The 16,158-nt window shown below is 49.5% G+C and overlaps 1 protein-coding gene across 7 annotated transcripts in view; it reads right to left on the bottom strand.

The window, feature by feature from the left end:
• Nucleotides 1-16,158, bottom strand: part of TRAF7 (TNF receptor associated factor 7) — a 43,518-nt gene that overhangs the window by 19,562 nt on the left and 7,798 nt on the right. For 6 of the 7 annotated variants that reach the window (XM_024102263.3, XM_065560279.1, XM_065560277.1 and 3 more), the window contains exons 2-4: nt 7,920-8,038; nt 7,619-7,676; nt 5,834-5,925 (exon numbers count right to left, since the gene is read on the bottom strand). In XM_024102263.3, coding sequence (XP_023958031.2) covers nt 5,834-5,925; nt 7,619-7,676; nt 7,920-8,000 — 231 coding nt within the window. In that variant the 5' untranslated portion in view covers nt 8,001-8,038. Of the gene's footprint in view, nt 1-71; nt 450-5,833; nt 5,926-7,618; nt 7,677-7,919; nt 8,039-16,158 lie in introns of those variants that run through there. The other variant, XM_008164785.3, reaches the window with a different exon arrangement.

Raw genomic sequence — 16,158 nt, 5'->3', positions numbered from 1 at the left:
GCCACTGGTCATTCAGGCCCAATGTACACCGACACATTAAAACGCCACGGTTCATTTGTGCAGTTACTTACTGCGCGTCCCTGTAGTGCGGTAGCTAAGAATGAATCCTTCACAGAAAGCTTAGTAAATCTGCCCCCGAGACAGCTCCCAGGCTCTGCAGTTTCTATAATCTCTGCAGTAGTACTTGTTGTTTCACTGCTATCTAACTTCTGCCAAATTGCTTTGCGTAAGCGTGGAGACTTCCTCCAATTCAATTCAAGAACAGCCTGGCTTTGTTGCTTCCTGTTTGGGAGGGGAGAGCTCACTGGGCTTTGCATGCACCAATCAAGGAGGTCGCTCTGGCTGCAGGGCTCTTTGGGATTGGCTTTGCAGGGGATGTTGCCACTGGAATATTAACCATCAGCATGGCCCTTAGTGTTTCCAATTCAGCGTTAAAGCAACAATGGAGAAAACTCTTCAGTCCAGCAAGGGGGAGGGGGAATGAACAGCCTGTAGTACATCCATTGCGGGGCATCTCAGTACAAGAGCGATACTGACAAGCTGGAAAGAGTTTGGAGAGAAGCAAGAAAAACCTGCAGGGAGCAGGAGGGATGGACTGATGGAGGAAAGACAAAGTATCAGAGGGGTAGCCGTGTTAGTCTGAATCTGTAAAAAGCAACAGGGGGTCCTGTGGCACCTTTAAGACTAACAGAAGTATTGGGAGCATAAGCTTTCGTGGGTAAGAACCTCACTTCTTCAAATGCAAGACAAAGTGTTATGCATGCAAACTAGGGAAATCTGGTCGAGGTGAAATTACTCCAACGGGTTGAAAGACGGTACTCAAAGAGCAGTTCTCAATGGTTAGCTGTTAGACTGCAAGGCTGTATCTAGCGTTGTTCTCCCAGGGGTCTGTCCTGGGTCCATCACTATTCAACATTTTCAGTAATGACTTGGATAATGAAGTGGAGAGTGTGCTCATGAAATCTGCAGATGATACCAAGCTGGGAGGGGTTGCAAACACTTTGGCTAACAGGTTTAAATTCAAAATGAGTGTTACAAATCAGAGAACTGGTTTGAAATTAACAAGATAAAATTTAATAAAGACAAGTGCAAAGTACTACATTTAGGAAGGAAAAAATTAACCGCACAACTACAAAAAGGGGACTAACTGGTTAGGCAGTACTTCTGTGGAAGAGGATCCGGGGGTTATAGTGGGTCACAAATTGCATGAGTCAACTACGTGATGCAGCTGCAAAAAAGGCTAATACTCTGGGATGTATTAACAGGAGTGTCATATGTAAGCCATGGGAGGTAAATGTCCTAGTCTACTTCAGACTGGTGAGACCCCAGCTGTGTACTGTGTCCAGTTCTGGGCACCACTATTTAGGAAAGATGTGGTCAAATTGGAGACAGTCTAGAAGAGAGCAACAAAAATGCTAAAATGTTTAGAAAACCTGACCTGTGAGGAAAGATTAAAATAACTGGGCATGTTTGGTCTCGAGAAAAGACGACTGAGGGAGGACCTGATAATGGTCTTCAAATCTGTTAAGGGCTGTTATAAAGAGTGATCGATAGTTCTCCACGGCCACTGAAGGCCGGACAAGTAGTAATGGGCTTAATCTGCAGCAAAGGAGATTTAGGTTAGCTATAATTAAAACCGTTTAAATTCTCAGGATAGTTAAGCACTGGTCTAGGCTTCCAAGGGAGGTTGTGGAATCCCCATCACTAGAGGTTTTAAAAAACAGGCTGGATAAACACTTGTCAGGGATGGTTTAGGCTACTTGGTCCTGCCCCTGCACAGGGGGCTGGATTAGATGACCTCTCGAGGTCTCTTCCAGACCTACATTCCCATGCCTAGCTTGGCTCAACAATGACTGAGAAGGGACAAGCAGGGGTTGCACCAAAGACTGATTCTACAAGCCCTCACTCACGAGTAACCCCAACAAGCATTCTCACGTCAGGGTTTATAGGCTCAGGCCCCAGGACAGACAGGAATGGGTTAAGAGGGGCCTCAACGAGCGTACGAATGGAAAATAAGTGGGAGAAAATTTAGGCTGAGCATCAGGGAACATCTCTGCCAGCAAGACGTAGCAGGCTGTTAAATGGGCTCTCCGAGGGAAGTGCAGGGAAAACCAAGTGCTTTGGGATTTGAGAAGCCAAGTGGCCAAGCCACAACACCACGTACTGCAGGATGGGAAAGGGTCTGAACTGGACCGAAGACGACCAGCAAGTAGGACCAACTGGTCTTCTGCTTTTATGGTCTCCGGAGCTTAATGACACTAGAATTCGAGTTCTTATCGTTACTGCACCGCGTAAAAGCCAAAGCTCAGAGTTCTTTTAAATAGAGCAGGCAAATGTATTGTTAGGTAAATATATAAACCCAAGGCTGAGTGGTTCCAATGGGTTACCTCAGTTTGATGCACTCAGCCATGAATGTGCTACCAGTGGGAAGATAATAAAACGTTATTAAACAAAGAAAGTCACTGCAGTAGTCAGACCACACACGCTAGAAGGGGCAGTTCTGTCAACAGTGCTACTCTGCATGTCTGAGATTTAGATGGGTGTGGCTAGACTAGCCCTGCACTGATTTATTGGGGGAAGGAGGGCACGTGGGGTAATGATGTCCCTACCTAAAGTTTTCCTAGTGGAAGACTCCGGGCTGGGGTCTGGGCAGCTCGGCAGTGGTGTAAATGGAAATAACAAGAAATCGATGAGTTAACTTCGAATTTTTGAAAGGAAAACGACGGTGAGCAAAATCGGCTGTCTGGGGAGGTGACCCCCTGAAGGTAAATATCGCCCTCGGTTTTGTCGATACAAAAGCATGGAGCACTGGCCTAACATTCAGGAGACCTGGGCGTTATTCCCTGCTGCACCACCCCGGGCAGGTTCTCCTCCCACCCTTGCTCTGGGCTATTCCGACTGTGAGCGCCCCAGGGCAGGAATATCTTTCACTACGTGTGTGTGCAGCACAGAGCACCATGGGGCCGGGCTCCAGTGGGGCCTCGAGCTGCTCCTGCAATAAAACAAAAACAATTCGGGGCCCAGGGCGACAGAAGAGCTTCATGTGCCACACAACGGGAATGTCTGTCTCCTGGAAGCACATGGGAGAGATCTACACAGAGCCAGGCTTTAACGAGCAAGTTGATGACCCCTAGGGACTGCCCGGCCCAGGAGCTTGGTGACCAGCTGCCCATCAGCAGTGACGATTTGGCACATTGGTTCTCCCAGAGCTTTGGGAGGGACGAGGTCTGTTAGCAGAGGTGCTGCCAAGGCTGGGTTGTTTCACACCAAATCCTCCAAAATTCTGTCCATTCCATCTTCAGATAACGCGAGCGATGGAGCTTCCACAACTTCCCTTGGTGGAGAATTAACAACCTAGCACATTTCACAGGCATTATTCCACCCTCAGGCACACCGGTGAAACCCCGAACAAACACAGTGGGAGCTGAGAATCCATCTCCCAGGGCAGCAATAGGCCCACCATTGTCAAGGGTTTCCTCATACTCTGCGTTAGCCATTAGCATTTACACGAAGGCCACCTCACACTGTGCTGGGAGGGTGAGGAAGCCTTAACAGAGGGTACATTTCGCACACTGCTAGAGTGCTGTGGAGCAGCTGTGGTATAAATGAAAATCGGGCCCATAGTTTGTACCCGTCACATTCCCGCAGGGCCAAACAAGGCTAGGAACATGCTGTGCAGTTTTCCAAACAGCCTTTGGTCATCACCCAGCAGGGCAACCAGCAGTAATCGCCCCTCATGAAGACAGCAGTTTCGTTACCAGCAGTTAAAAGAAAACTATCCTATTCCCAAGAGAGCTCTGGTTTGCCTCCAGCTGCCTCTGTGATGGGTGACGAGAGTCTGGCACCTTCTCGGGAAGGGAAAGGACGCTTTTCCCCAAGGGTTAGCGAGTCAGTCTGGGGTTTCAGGCAGCCGTGGCTCTGCCATTCTCCTCGTCCAGAGCTCTTCACCAACTGGGTGGCTTCCTGTGTTCGTTATGTTTCTTGCTATTTTTGCTGACTGAGGTGTAGCACTGTAGGGAAGACGGGTTGCACATTTCGGTGAGGACCATGGCTAGCTCTTACGAGAGATCTATTTTGTTTTTGATTGGAGTTTGGAGCCCTACGTGCAAGGGGACCTAGGCAACTAACTCCCTTAGTCTCCTCTGAAAATCCCAGCTGGGATCTTTTTCCTCTGTGTATTACTAGGATTTTAAAGCACTAGATGTTAGAGGAACGCGTCAAATCAATGCTCGGTACGTAGGATTCAAGAGCCGGGCAGTGTAGCAGGTGTAATGGACCAGATCCAGGGAACCAGGGGACCTATGCAGATTTAACCCAGAGGAGGATCTGGCCTCATATTAATAACTATTCTCTGGGGTGGTTTTTTAACTGAATGACAAGAGGGTGGGGAGGTTTTCAGAAAAGCATCTTGGCCCATGACTCAGGCAATGACACAACAATGGAGGGGACGGTTTAGCGGCTTGATCTTGCAAATTGCTGATCAGTCTGGCCCCGATCCAGCCCAACATTGAAGCACATGCTTAACTTGAAGGGACTCCTCTCCTGCTCCAAGTTAAGCATGTGCTTAGCACTTTGGGGGAGCAGCACCAGCATCCTCAGCACCATGAACAATCAAGCTCTAAATCCCGCCCATAACTATCTGCATCGAAATGAAGAATCATAAAATCGCAGGACTGGACAGGACCTCGAGCGCTCCCCTAGGCCAGTCCCCTGCACTGGTGGCAGGACCAAGCGTTATCGAAGTCTGACAAAGTCTACTCGGACTAAAGTGGGTGTTTTGTTTGTCTGTTTCAAAAAGCCCTCGATCTAAGTTTGATTTAACTGCCCCGTAACCACACTGCTCTCAAACCCTGTGAGAACACCTGATCCTCGAGGAGGAAGTTACTCAGAGATGTGTGTGATGAATCAGTCAGCCAGATACAAACGAGAAGGCGAGGCTACCTGGAGACTCGGGAATGTTTTGCTTTAAGAACTTCACACTGGTTCATCCGTGGCTGACCCCAGTGGACGGGATGAATATGAAGCACAGCCCTTTGGCACAATCATGGCATGTCTAGCTCTGATTCTGGTTCCAGATTTTCATTCTCTGGTGAGAGGCCCCCTCTAGAGGTGCAAATAGGAAAAAGATTCTGTGGAAGTAGCTACTTATCCAACTGGTGCTGCTGGCAGCATTGAAAAGGGGCCTGGTTCAGACTGGCAGGCCTCAACTGGGACCCCAAAACCTTGAAAAACAGTTTTGTTTCAAGCCCTTCTGCACCCTGGGTAACAAGTGACTCTCGGGGGCAGAATGTTCCCACACGGGGACCTGCTGCCTGTGCACAAGCAGGCCTGTGGGCTTTGCAGCTGGTCTACATGGACATTTAGGAGCACAACTTTGGCACCTGCTTTTAAAAATTAGGCCCATCGCCTCCAAAGCTCAGGCTGCAGTCTGAAGAGTCCCACGCATACATCTAACCCCAGCGACAAACTGCTAGAGCCTGACAGACACACAGCCTCGCAGTCCGAGCGCCAGACGGGGCAGCCATGAACGCGGAGGTCTAATCCTGACTCTGATATCGACCGTCAGCGAGCACCGTCACCTCTCTGCCTACCAAACAGGGACAGCGATACTTACCTGCCCATTCCACAGGTCCCCGTCGCACCACTCGGTATCTCCATTAAACCAAGCAAAGCCAGACAGGTCTAGCTGTGCTACTGTCCTGCCCAGGAACTGCACATGCCCTGCTCGAGACTTGCCTGGCAGTGTGCTCTCAGAGGGGATAATCAGACAATGCCCTTCTCTTGTAACTCCCTGCGAGTGGGATCAGAAAGGTCACTCCTGTGCAATACGTACCATGCCATCGTCCTCGTCTCGCGGGGAGTAGGTGAGCGTGCTGGATGAGGAGGGAGTCCTACGGTGCTGCTTAAAGGTATTGGTCCCGTCAGCTTTAAAGCAAAAGAAACATTTCAGGTTTTTCGCTGCACCTTTAAGGAGCGAGGGCTCTCGAAGAGAAGCGAAAGAAAAGGAATAGGGATTTCCCCACTCTCCCCTGGAGGCCCCAGGAAGGGCAGCGCCATCAATACCTTATCACCAGCGCTTCCTTGAGGGGAGCTGGCCCAGCAAGAAAAATAAACGGACATGCTGCTAGAGCTATAGGCTTAAAATATTCTGAAAGGGAGTCTCCCCCCGTTGTAAATTGTTTATCTCAGGGGAGGTCTGGGTATCCCTTGGGCGCCCGGGAAGGCTGCTATAGCCAAAGTGGAGATGTTCATATAAAGATCAGCTTGTTACTAATTTACACTAAGGTTGTAAACGTAACTACTCAAAAGTCCGGAAATGCGACAGGTACAGCCGCAAGTATAATCATAGAATCATAGAATATCAGAGTTGGAAGGGACCTCAAGAGGTCATCTAGTCCAACCCCCTGCTCAAAGCAGGACCAATTCCCAGCTAAATCATCCCAGCTAGGGCTTTGTCAAGCCGGGCCTTAAAAACCTCCAAGGAAGGTTAACCTTAACCATAACCTTAACTCCGCCCCTTTGTGACCATGCATTATAATGTGAGTGTTCCTTTTACGATGTCATTTTCCCCTGTAGGAGAGTCTTAGCTTTGCTAAATCAAAAGCAATGCTGTCAAGACAAGCAAAGCCACTGGTCCTCTGTGAGGTCTATGTTCATGCCATGCCCCTCCCCCGTTTGGCTGGAGCCCTGTGAGGTGGGGTGTACGACCCCTTTAAGGGATAGTCTGGCGCTTACAGCCAAGACAGCGTGGGAGCAATCAAGGAGCACCCTGCTCCGCCCTGGCTCTGGGCTTTTTAAAGAGGAGATGGGAAGCGGAGCACTCTGGGGACCAGAAGTCATGTTGGATGCTGTGGGCTGCAGGCCCCTGGACACCAGCCTGGCCTAGACGTCTGTTTGCTGACGGTACGTTTGGTTGCTCTGACTCAAGGCTCTGAGATAAGGGCCTGATGCGCTCCAGCAAGCTGCTCCTTCCCCAACCTGATGCCCACAGAAAAGGGAGAGAGCCTGCCTGCTTCCCAGAGCAGTAAGAACTAGGAATTCTGCCAGCTGGGGTAGGCTTGGGGGCCTTCTTAAAGGGGACTTTTGGTTGGGTGGTTGTGGACTCCCTTTCTTGGATCCTGGACACTTTTTTTTTAAATGAAGTAAAAAGGGCAAAGATTTTTTTTTTTTTAAATGGGAAAAGTGCAGTCCCCCCCTTGCTGAACTCCAAACAACCTGAGGGGATTCTGCTCAACCTGTCCAAAGTAATTCACGTTCGGGCAGAGAGCAAAGATGGAAAGCATCAGCCCGAACAGCAAGCGCTTGGGCAGGTCACGCGGAGGGGACCGTAACTGGAACTGGGGAGATAACGGACACTGCTGTGCAGTCCTGGACATAGCAGGGTCTTCCCCGCGGCACTGTGAAATCTGATTGATTGGAAAGCATCTCCACGGACACTTATCTCTGTCCTGCCTGGTGATCAGAGCCCTACAATATGCTGGGCTGGGGCCGCACGTGACTTGTTGCTTGTCCCTCAGCGAATGCGCAGTGACTAGCTTTGGTTCCCTGCAATCTGTGCAGCGAAGGAAGAATTCAATCGGAGCAGCAAGCAGCCCTTCCGTGGCAGCGAGACGCTCACCTTTCGTGATGGTGGTCACAGCGGAATAGGCAGGCCCAAAAGTCGTTTCCATTCTCGTCTGAAAGGAAGGCAGAATTAACGTTACTACGTGTCGATCTGGCACAGACTGGGGGTTGCTACTCAGCCAAGGTTGGTAAAATATACAAGAAAATTGCTAAGATTTTATTTGTGGAGATCGCAGCCCCAGTTGCAGCCCCAAATTTTCATTCATCATCTTTATTTTGTCCAAACAAAGAGGAGGGCGTAAGAGCCAGAAATACCCCTTCCCCCACCCATTTCTCACCCGTGCTCTGCTCCTTACCCCGTTAGTGTTCTCAGAAGTAGTGATGTTTGCTGCGCCACTGGAGAAGCGATTGTAGCGAGCGCTCTTGTTTGAGCTCATAATCTAGACCAGCATTTATTAGTCATGGGAAGTTTGCTCTGGCGGAACAACAAAAAGTTGGAGGGTTGGTTATTTTTGCAGGGGCAGAGGAGGTCAGAAGAACGTCCCTCCTAGTCCTAAATCGTTCAACTCTGTGACTCAGCAAGGCCCACCAGGACATGTCCGGACTAGCATTTTCCAGATACATGGACTGAGCTTATAAAATAAGGGACAGTGGCACCATGCAATTACCTTTCTCCTCCCTCACCTATGGTGAAAGCAACAAAAACACTGGGAAGACAAAGACTTTGAACTGAGGAGACTGGTCCCAGGCTTAAAGGGGAAGCCTGTGTATTAAGGACTCTAACCTACCTGCAACATCCAGTGGGGTGAGAAAAACTGCTTGATCCAAATACTGGTTACTCAAATAAGGTTTAGGATTTAGACTCCGAGCTTACCTTTTATTGTCTTTGGTAACTACCTCTGACCTTTTATGCCTACCACTTATAATAACTGAAAATCTATCTTTCTGTAGCTAAGGCACTTATTGTAATGTTTTCTCTTAGCCAGGGAGTTTGTCTGACGTGTGTGGGGAACCTGCTCAGGTTCAAAGGCTGGTGCATGTTCACTTTCCTTTGATGAAGTGGTGAGCTAATTAATACATTTGCCGTGCTCCAGAGGAGGACTTGGGAGGCTTGCTGGTGTTTCCCTATGTACAGTTCAAGAGAGCATTCACACACCTTAGCTGGGTGTGTCTCTGCATGCTGGTGGCTGAGTGATCACAACGCCTGGAGGGGCTCGCTGCTTGGCACTGGCAAAGCATTGGGAGAGACAGCCCAGGCTGGAGAGTTAAGGGGGCACAGCGGTCCCACAGTCCCAGGCTGCACCCCAGGGGTCCCGTCACAACCTCCAAAGCCACCTTTCTAGCACGTGGCAAAAACTCCATATTCAATCACAGCCAAGAGCTTTTATAGGTGAAGGGTCAATTCTCCCATTTCCTCCCTTCAAGGCCACCTAATGTCCAAACAAGGGCTGGCCACAGTTCCCTTGGCAACCTGGCCACATCACTCTGAATCACATGTTTAGTGGCATGGAACCAATTCATTGTTTGAGCAAATTCCATAGTAAAAAGAGAATGTTAGGAAGGTATTTGTCCATCTTTTTCATATCATTATTTCTGACAGGTATGACCCAAACAAACCCTTTGGGAGCTTACAACTCACAGCAGTGCCCTCATGGTTTTGGCTCGAGAGTACACAATAGCCAGGTTTCTTAATGTAGGGCTGGAGTCCTGGTTTGTTATTGTAGGGTCGGCCAGGAGTCCTGGGTCTCAATCCTGGGATGAGACTCTTGTGAGCAGACCCTGATGCTCAGCTGCACGCCACTGACTTCAGTGGACTCCACGTGGGCGTGGTTCTCACCCTGCGCAGGTCAGGCCTGGGTGTGTAACAGGTGTGGGTGTTTGTTTAAACAGCAAAGCCCAGCCAACAACCAGCAGACACCGAGCTGTTTCTTTGGCGGGTTCATGTAAAGAAATGCAGGAACACTTTTGGTGACCGAGATGGGGAGAGGGTGGAGCAAATGAAGAGGGAGTCCTCCCTAACTGGTATTTCCGAGCCCGCTGTTCAGAACGATCACAATGATATTGAATCTCCTCACCTAAAGTAATGCAGCATTTCCTCTCTCGGCCTAGGGGAGGTGACATCTTCCAGGCCCACAATCTCGCAGTATAAACAGGCACACCAAGTTGCTACAAGACCCCCATCCCAAATTCTATTCAAAACAACTGACTGGTGTGGAACAGACGCACGTTAAGTAGGAAACACAAGTGCCTGACATGAACTGGGTGTCTGAGGCCACTGGGAATGAGATGCAGAGCCTGCCATCTCTAGCTCACCAGTTCAGATTCAGACCAGGGCTTGTGGAGAACGTTAGTTACCCATCTGATGGCTATTTGGAGGCTTCCCAGACTACAGAGAAACCCTGCAGTATTGTACGTTAATTGCTCCAATGATGGAAACTTCAGTGTGTGGGGCCATTATAGAGCAATACCATGGAACACCCATAGGGGTCACTCAGTCCAGTTTTACATCACAGCAATTTCAGGAAAGCAGACAAGGATTCACGGGGCCCAGCAGACAGAGCTCCCCTCTTGAGTTTCCCCTTCCTTGTCAAGGCTGAGGTGCTGTGGGGATGGACCACGCAGAGAAGCTTGCATTCCTGTATCTGCTCAGTGGATAAAGAGGGGACCGCTGAATTTGAAAGGCAAGACGCTTACCCAACTGTTTGTACAAGGCATAGTTATCCTTTGGAACTCACTGCCACTGGACAACAGAGTCCAAGAGCTTAAGAGGATTCAGTGCATGATCAGACATTTGTACAGAGAAGAACATCTGCAGTTCAACTAGACAGGACAAAAACAATTAAACTAAACAGGGAGCCGAACTCTCCTATTTCAGGGCACGAGCCAACACTAACAGATAGGGAGAAACATCTGCTGTGGCCAGCTGTTGCATATTTGGCCAGCACCGTGTTTCTGGTCCATTTCCCCCAAGCAGCTGGCGCTAACCACTGAAGATGAGACTGCACTAGACAGACCCCTGCCCTCGCAGCTCCTTCCATTCAGGACTTCAGTTTCTAGGGCTCTGAATGCAGCCTCTGGACTAGGTCAATGTAAACTCTTTGTACAAACCCAGCACAGAGACAGCCCCGGCCCCAGACTGCCTCGCGTGCTACCACCACACGCCCAACAACAGAGTCTAAATTCGCGCTTACAGATTTCTCTACGCGCCCGAGACTACACCGGCAAAGCTATGTCCCCGTAGAGGCAGTCTGCACCAGCGGAAAGGGCTTCCCCTCGGTGCAGGAACACCGCCTCTCCGATTAACACAGCTGCATCTACACTTGGGGTTAAGTTGGCATAACTGTGTCAGTCAGGGGGTTGGTTTCTTCACACCCCTCACCTAGGTAGCTGTGGCATCCGAACTGTTAAGTGTAGATCAGGCCTCACAAGCATGACAATCATGCCGGGCCATGTTTTATGTTAAACATTCCGCTGGTGAGCCAAAAGGACACCACTCAGCCCCGCCTGACAGGACACACTGTACCGTTTTTAGGTTCCATGTTGCACAACTGTCCAATGTTCACAGTACAATAGTTCAGTCCTGGGAAAAGAATTGTTCCCTAGAACTAAACTTTTGGAACAGGCTGTGGTCTGAGAAAGCAAGAAACTGTTTTAAAAAGCCATCGGGGGATAATATTTTCCATTTCTTTGGAAGCAGTGCACTGGCCACGTTCAAATGCCACATCCCGGAGGAGATGTTAAGAGTTACTGGCGCGGTCTCGAGACCAGCTCGGCGCTGCTTCAATCCAGAGCTGAGCAGAGTCAAAGCCATGCTGCCCAGCACAAAGAGCCCGGCAATTGGTCAGGACTATCTTTGTAGAGAACAAAGAATGGGAATAAATAATATGGGCTTGTGGCTAGGGCTCAATTCCCAGCTCTGCTACCGACTCTCTGCGTGCCCTTGGGCAAACCACTGACTCTCTCTGGCCAGTCGGCTCAGAGAGTCCTTCTCCCAGAGTTCACAATCTCTTCCTATGTAGCTGACAGTGCCTAGCACAATGGGCCTCTGGTGCTACTGTATTAATAACTGCTAATACAAACACATGCCCCCTCCCCATTGCCCAGGCCAGGATACCGCCGTGCCCATTTCCAACCATTCCCATCACCACCCCAGCCAGGAAGCCAGCCCTAGTGCAGACAGCTGAGCACCCCCTGTGATTTAGGTTCGGCTCAGGTGCATTTGCGCTGCCCCCCAGAGTCCCTGTGCATTGCACAAGCCCCAGCAGAGAGGGCAAGGATTCAATGGGCAATCACCCTGCAGGAGTGGTTACAGGGGAGCTGGGTAGGGGCTCGGCACCCAGGAAGTGCGGCAGTTGGTGTGGTGTTTTGGCAAGCAGGAAGCAGTTGAGATTCTTGCTGTTGGGGAGGGGAGGTTTCTCCTTCTCCAGAAAACCAAGCAAGTATCAACCGTTCACGTGGCCAGGGGCCATAGCTAGTGGCAAAGGCCTTGGGGGGGGGGGGGGGGGGGGGGGGGGGGGGAGTCATGCCTTAGGAAAGGGGCAGGCCCGGGAGGACAGCGAGCCAGCCTGACCAGATCCAGAGATCTGAAGAGCTCCTCTGCCATGCAGCTTATTTTTTAAAGCAGCTTCTCTGTTTTTGCCAAGAGAAAAATAAAAAAAAGAGGAAGCTGTAGGGCCCGCCTCTCACTAAATCCCATGACTGACAGTAAGCAGACGCAGGGAGGGAGGTGGGCTGGATTCAAGTACTCACACTGAACTTCTAGGTGCCAGAATTCCTGCCTAAGTGACCCAGACAAGAAATCTGGGTCTGCGGGACTGCGACCCTCTCCGCAGAGTCAGAATTCCCACACTGCCCTTCCCAAGCCATGGTGCCTCAACCCAGCTCAGGAGGAGCGGCTCCGTGTAAGAGGGGAGCATGTTCCCGAGGGCCAGTCTAGCCTTTGGCCTCTCTCATGCACCTGCCTACAAGGCAGCGGGAAAGGGGAATCTGCTCATTTCCAGGGATGTCCCTCGTTTCGGTCCCAGAGCGCCACACAAACCTGGCGTCCCCTCCCTTTCACTGGGGAGGCCAGGCCTAGGAAGAGCCATTTACCCAAGGGAAGGAATCCCTCAGCATTTCCATCCTCCTGCATGAACGCAGTTCTGTTTCTCTTTCTGGGTCTCCGCCCCAGCTTGTGCTCCGTGTTTGGGCCATAGGAGGCTGAGAGGCACGATGGCAGTGATGGGTTTTGTGATGTGGAGACTTCCACTGGGGTGGGACAGAACCCCTCCAATGCATTTCCTTAGATACAGAATTGCACCTAAGAAGAAGGACCTGGTTGATGGGACGCCTCATACTGCAAAATGTCTGGTACTTGCCAAGGAATCTGCAACCACCTCCCAACCTTATGTGCTCAATGGTCCATACAGTCCAGTTAAGAAGCCCCATATGTGTATCTTTCTTCCTCCCCCTCCCAGCTTCATTGGGGTTGTCTCTAATGCTATGCAATGCTGTTGCAATCATACCAAGCAGGGCTGTTTGCTGGCTCCATGCACTGGCTAACGGTGGCGAGGATGGACATGGGGGGTGGGGGAGTGTCTCTTACTGTATCTCGCGGGAGCCCCTGAGGCGTAGAATTTCTTTAGTTCATAGCAGGTATTTTAATGACAAAAATCACAAACTTCTGCAAGTCTGTACAAGAGGCTTACACATTCTTTAGCTTATTTGCACAGCGCCTAGGAAAGAATATTACAGGGCAGAGAGAGGGCAACAACGTGAAATAAATGGTGAGCGGGTCCAACAGTCGAGCATGCTGGGCCAAATGCAGACGGAAAGGGAAGGACGTGTTTGGAGTGGGGGACAAGTTGATGGGGAATCGGTAACTACACGTATCTCCCAGGTTCTGTCACATTCCCTCATCCCCTGAGGCAATTGTTGGGTGGTCAGTTAATCCACATAGAATCTGCCAAAAGCAACAGAGAGTCCTGTGGCACCTTTAAGACTAACAGATGTATTGGAGCATGAGCTTTCGTGGGTGAATGCCCACTTCATCGGATGCATACATCTGTTAGTCTTAAAGGTGCCACAGGACTCTCTGTTGCTTTCTACAGATCCAGACTAACACGGCTACCCCTCTGATACATAGAATCTGCCGTCATGGGTTGAACTTTTTCCACTTTGCCAAGCTGCGGTAAGAATGGGTTGTCTGTGTTTTACTTCCAGGCCAAAAAACATTGTCTGATGGAAAGCTGAAAAGCCACCTTCTGTTGGGAACTGGCTCTTGGATTCAAGGGAGGGCATCCCTCTAAAAAGACTGGTTACAACAAGCAGGAGGCCAGCTTTGTGGATTTTGAACGTCTCTGAGGATATCACACCTTCTCTACTTGACAAAGAATTCTGGACACCCGAAGACAGAGTCGCACGTCAGGGCTCAGCAGACCCTTCTCTCTCTCTTTCTCTCAGCCTTTAACTGTGTGTATGCAACAGAGACAGCCCTAGAAATTGCAATTCTATGCACAGAGCACAGAGACAGCGCAGCCATCAGCAGTGTGAGCCTCCTTCCACTGTCAATGGGTCACAACTTCTGCCCTGGAGGGGACTCTGTCTCTCTACAACTGTGAGAGGAGTTCAGTCTCTATGGCTTATTCAATCCTTGACTGGTACAAAAGCAGGCAAGGACAGCCTTGTGGCTAAGGCACAAAGGAGACCAGATTCATGGGGTCTACTCCTGGCTCTGCCACAGTCTCACCAGGCGACCTTGGGAGAGTCACCTCACCTTTCTGGGTCTCAGTTTCTCCATGTGTAAAATGGGGATAACAATACCCACCTCACAGGGGCTGTGAAGCTGGATTAATAGATTGTTAAGTCCAGAAGAGACCACTATGATGATCTAGTCTGACCTGTACAAAACAGGCCAGAGAATTCACCAAGTGATTCCTGCAGCAGCCTGTAACTTCTGGTTGAGCTACTGCAAGTCTTTAGAGAGTCTAGAAAGCGCGTTGAGATCCGCCAACAGACTGTGCTGGAGAAGTGCAAAATATTGTTAACAGAGGTCCAATAAAAGGGGCCCTGGTTACTGCCGTTCAGGACGGCAGGTTTTGTAGCACTGGTCTCTGTTCTTCAGGAACAGAATCAGCCTTTCAAGTCTTTGTATGTTCTTTTGCTGGGCTCAGACATCGTGCTTCTTCTCTGAGCCCCTCTGGAGTGGTTTTCCCCTTCTAGAAAATAATCAACTTTAGTTATGGACAAACTATTTGCAATATTTTGTTTTAAAAACGGAATCAATAACGTTTACACATTCTTACAACTGGATCAAAAATCATTTTCCGGGGGCTAAAGCATCTAGTTTTTCATTAGATCACATCACAGCTTAGATCAGAGGTCAAAGGTCACAATCAATCTTGAAGCATTGAAAACAAACACTCTGCTTCACCATGCTTTCCCCTGACTTAATTTTAGGAAACCTGGGGGGGAAAAACGTCCCCTAGTAAACAGACTTTTCTGACTGCATAAAACTCAAAGGGCTAGACTTTCAGAAGGGTCCAGCGTCTACAACTGGGCCACATTGTCAAGAGTTCAGCCTGAATAAGTGGGCAGACTGTCAGAGGAGATCAGCACGCTGCAGAACTCTCTTGTGTTGTATCCTATAGCGCATCTAGACCCTTTTTTGGAGGTGTGCATTTTTATCGAGTTACATCCTACGGGCCCAGACTTGCAGCTCTCACTGTGGAGAGACAATGACCCCAGCATCAATGAAAATCAGGGCTTCAAAAATCAGAGCATGACCATGAGAGATGATATTTAAAAAGCAGACGACAGAATTAAAAATCACATCACAATTGGCACTGATTGGTCCCACAATTCACTTTAAGAAATCTCAAGCCATTTTCAGTTACCAAGGGCTCTCCAGAGATACGTCCGACAGGCCGTTGCAGACTGCAGACCAGTCCCAGCGCTGTCGTAATTCAATACACCCTAATGCTCAATTTAGTACTTTACCTAATAACACAGAACACATACACAGCATTTTCCATGTTCAGAGTTCTGCAGATGTACTAGCTAAGCCTCGCCATCCCCCAGAGACGTAGGTAAGTATTCTCCCCATTTCACGGGTGGGTTAAACTGAGGCACAGAGTGGGGAAGTGCTTTCAGCACAAGATCATGCAGCAAGTCAGCAGCAGAGCTAGGGTGTGGAGGAAACCACCCCAACCTCAGCCCTGGTGGTGTTGTATATGTGCACAAGAAATACACATCTGAAACAAAGCACAACTGTCTACTCTGGGCAGGATGTCGGAATTAGCGTCTGACCCAGAAGTAGTGATAACAGACCCAGGAAACTACTGTCCAAACACAGACCCTGACCTCATCCCCTACACGTCTCACTTCCCCAGCTCCCCGCATTCATACACAGGCTCCTCAAATATTCTGTGGCAGAGGAATTTGCCTGTGAAAAAGCAGCAGCTGAACAGAAACTAATCTGTCCTCAATCAATCAAACCTTTGGTGTTTGACTCACATTGGTTGCAGTGGATTTAAAAGCCGTCTTTCACTTGAATTGTGACGGGATTTAAACACCACCAAATACCCAGTGGTCAAGTTTAATAAATGATCAAAGAAA

This window comes from Chrysemys picta, chromosome 10 (genome assembly GCF_011386835.1).
Source record: "Chrysemys picta bellii isolate R12L10 chromosome 10, ASM1138683v2, whole genome shotgun sequence".
In the NCBI taxonomy this organism is placed as follows: Eukaryota; Metazoa; Chordata; order Testudines; family Emydidae; genus Chrysemys; species Chrysemys picta.
This window is presented reverse-complemented; position numbering and strand designations above follow the sequence as displayed.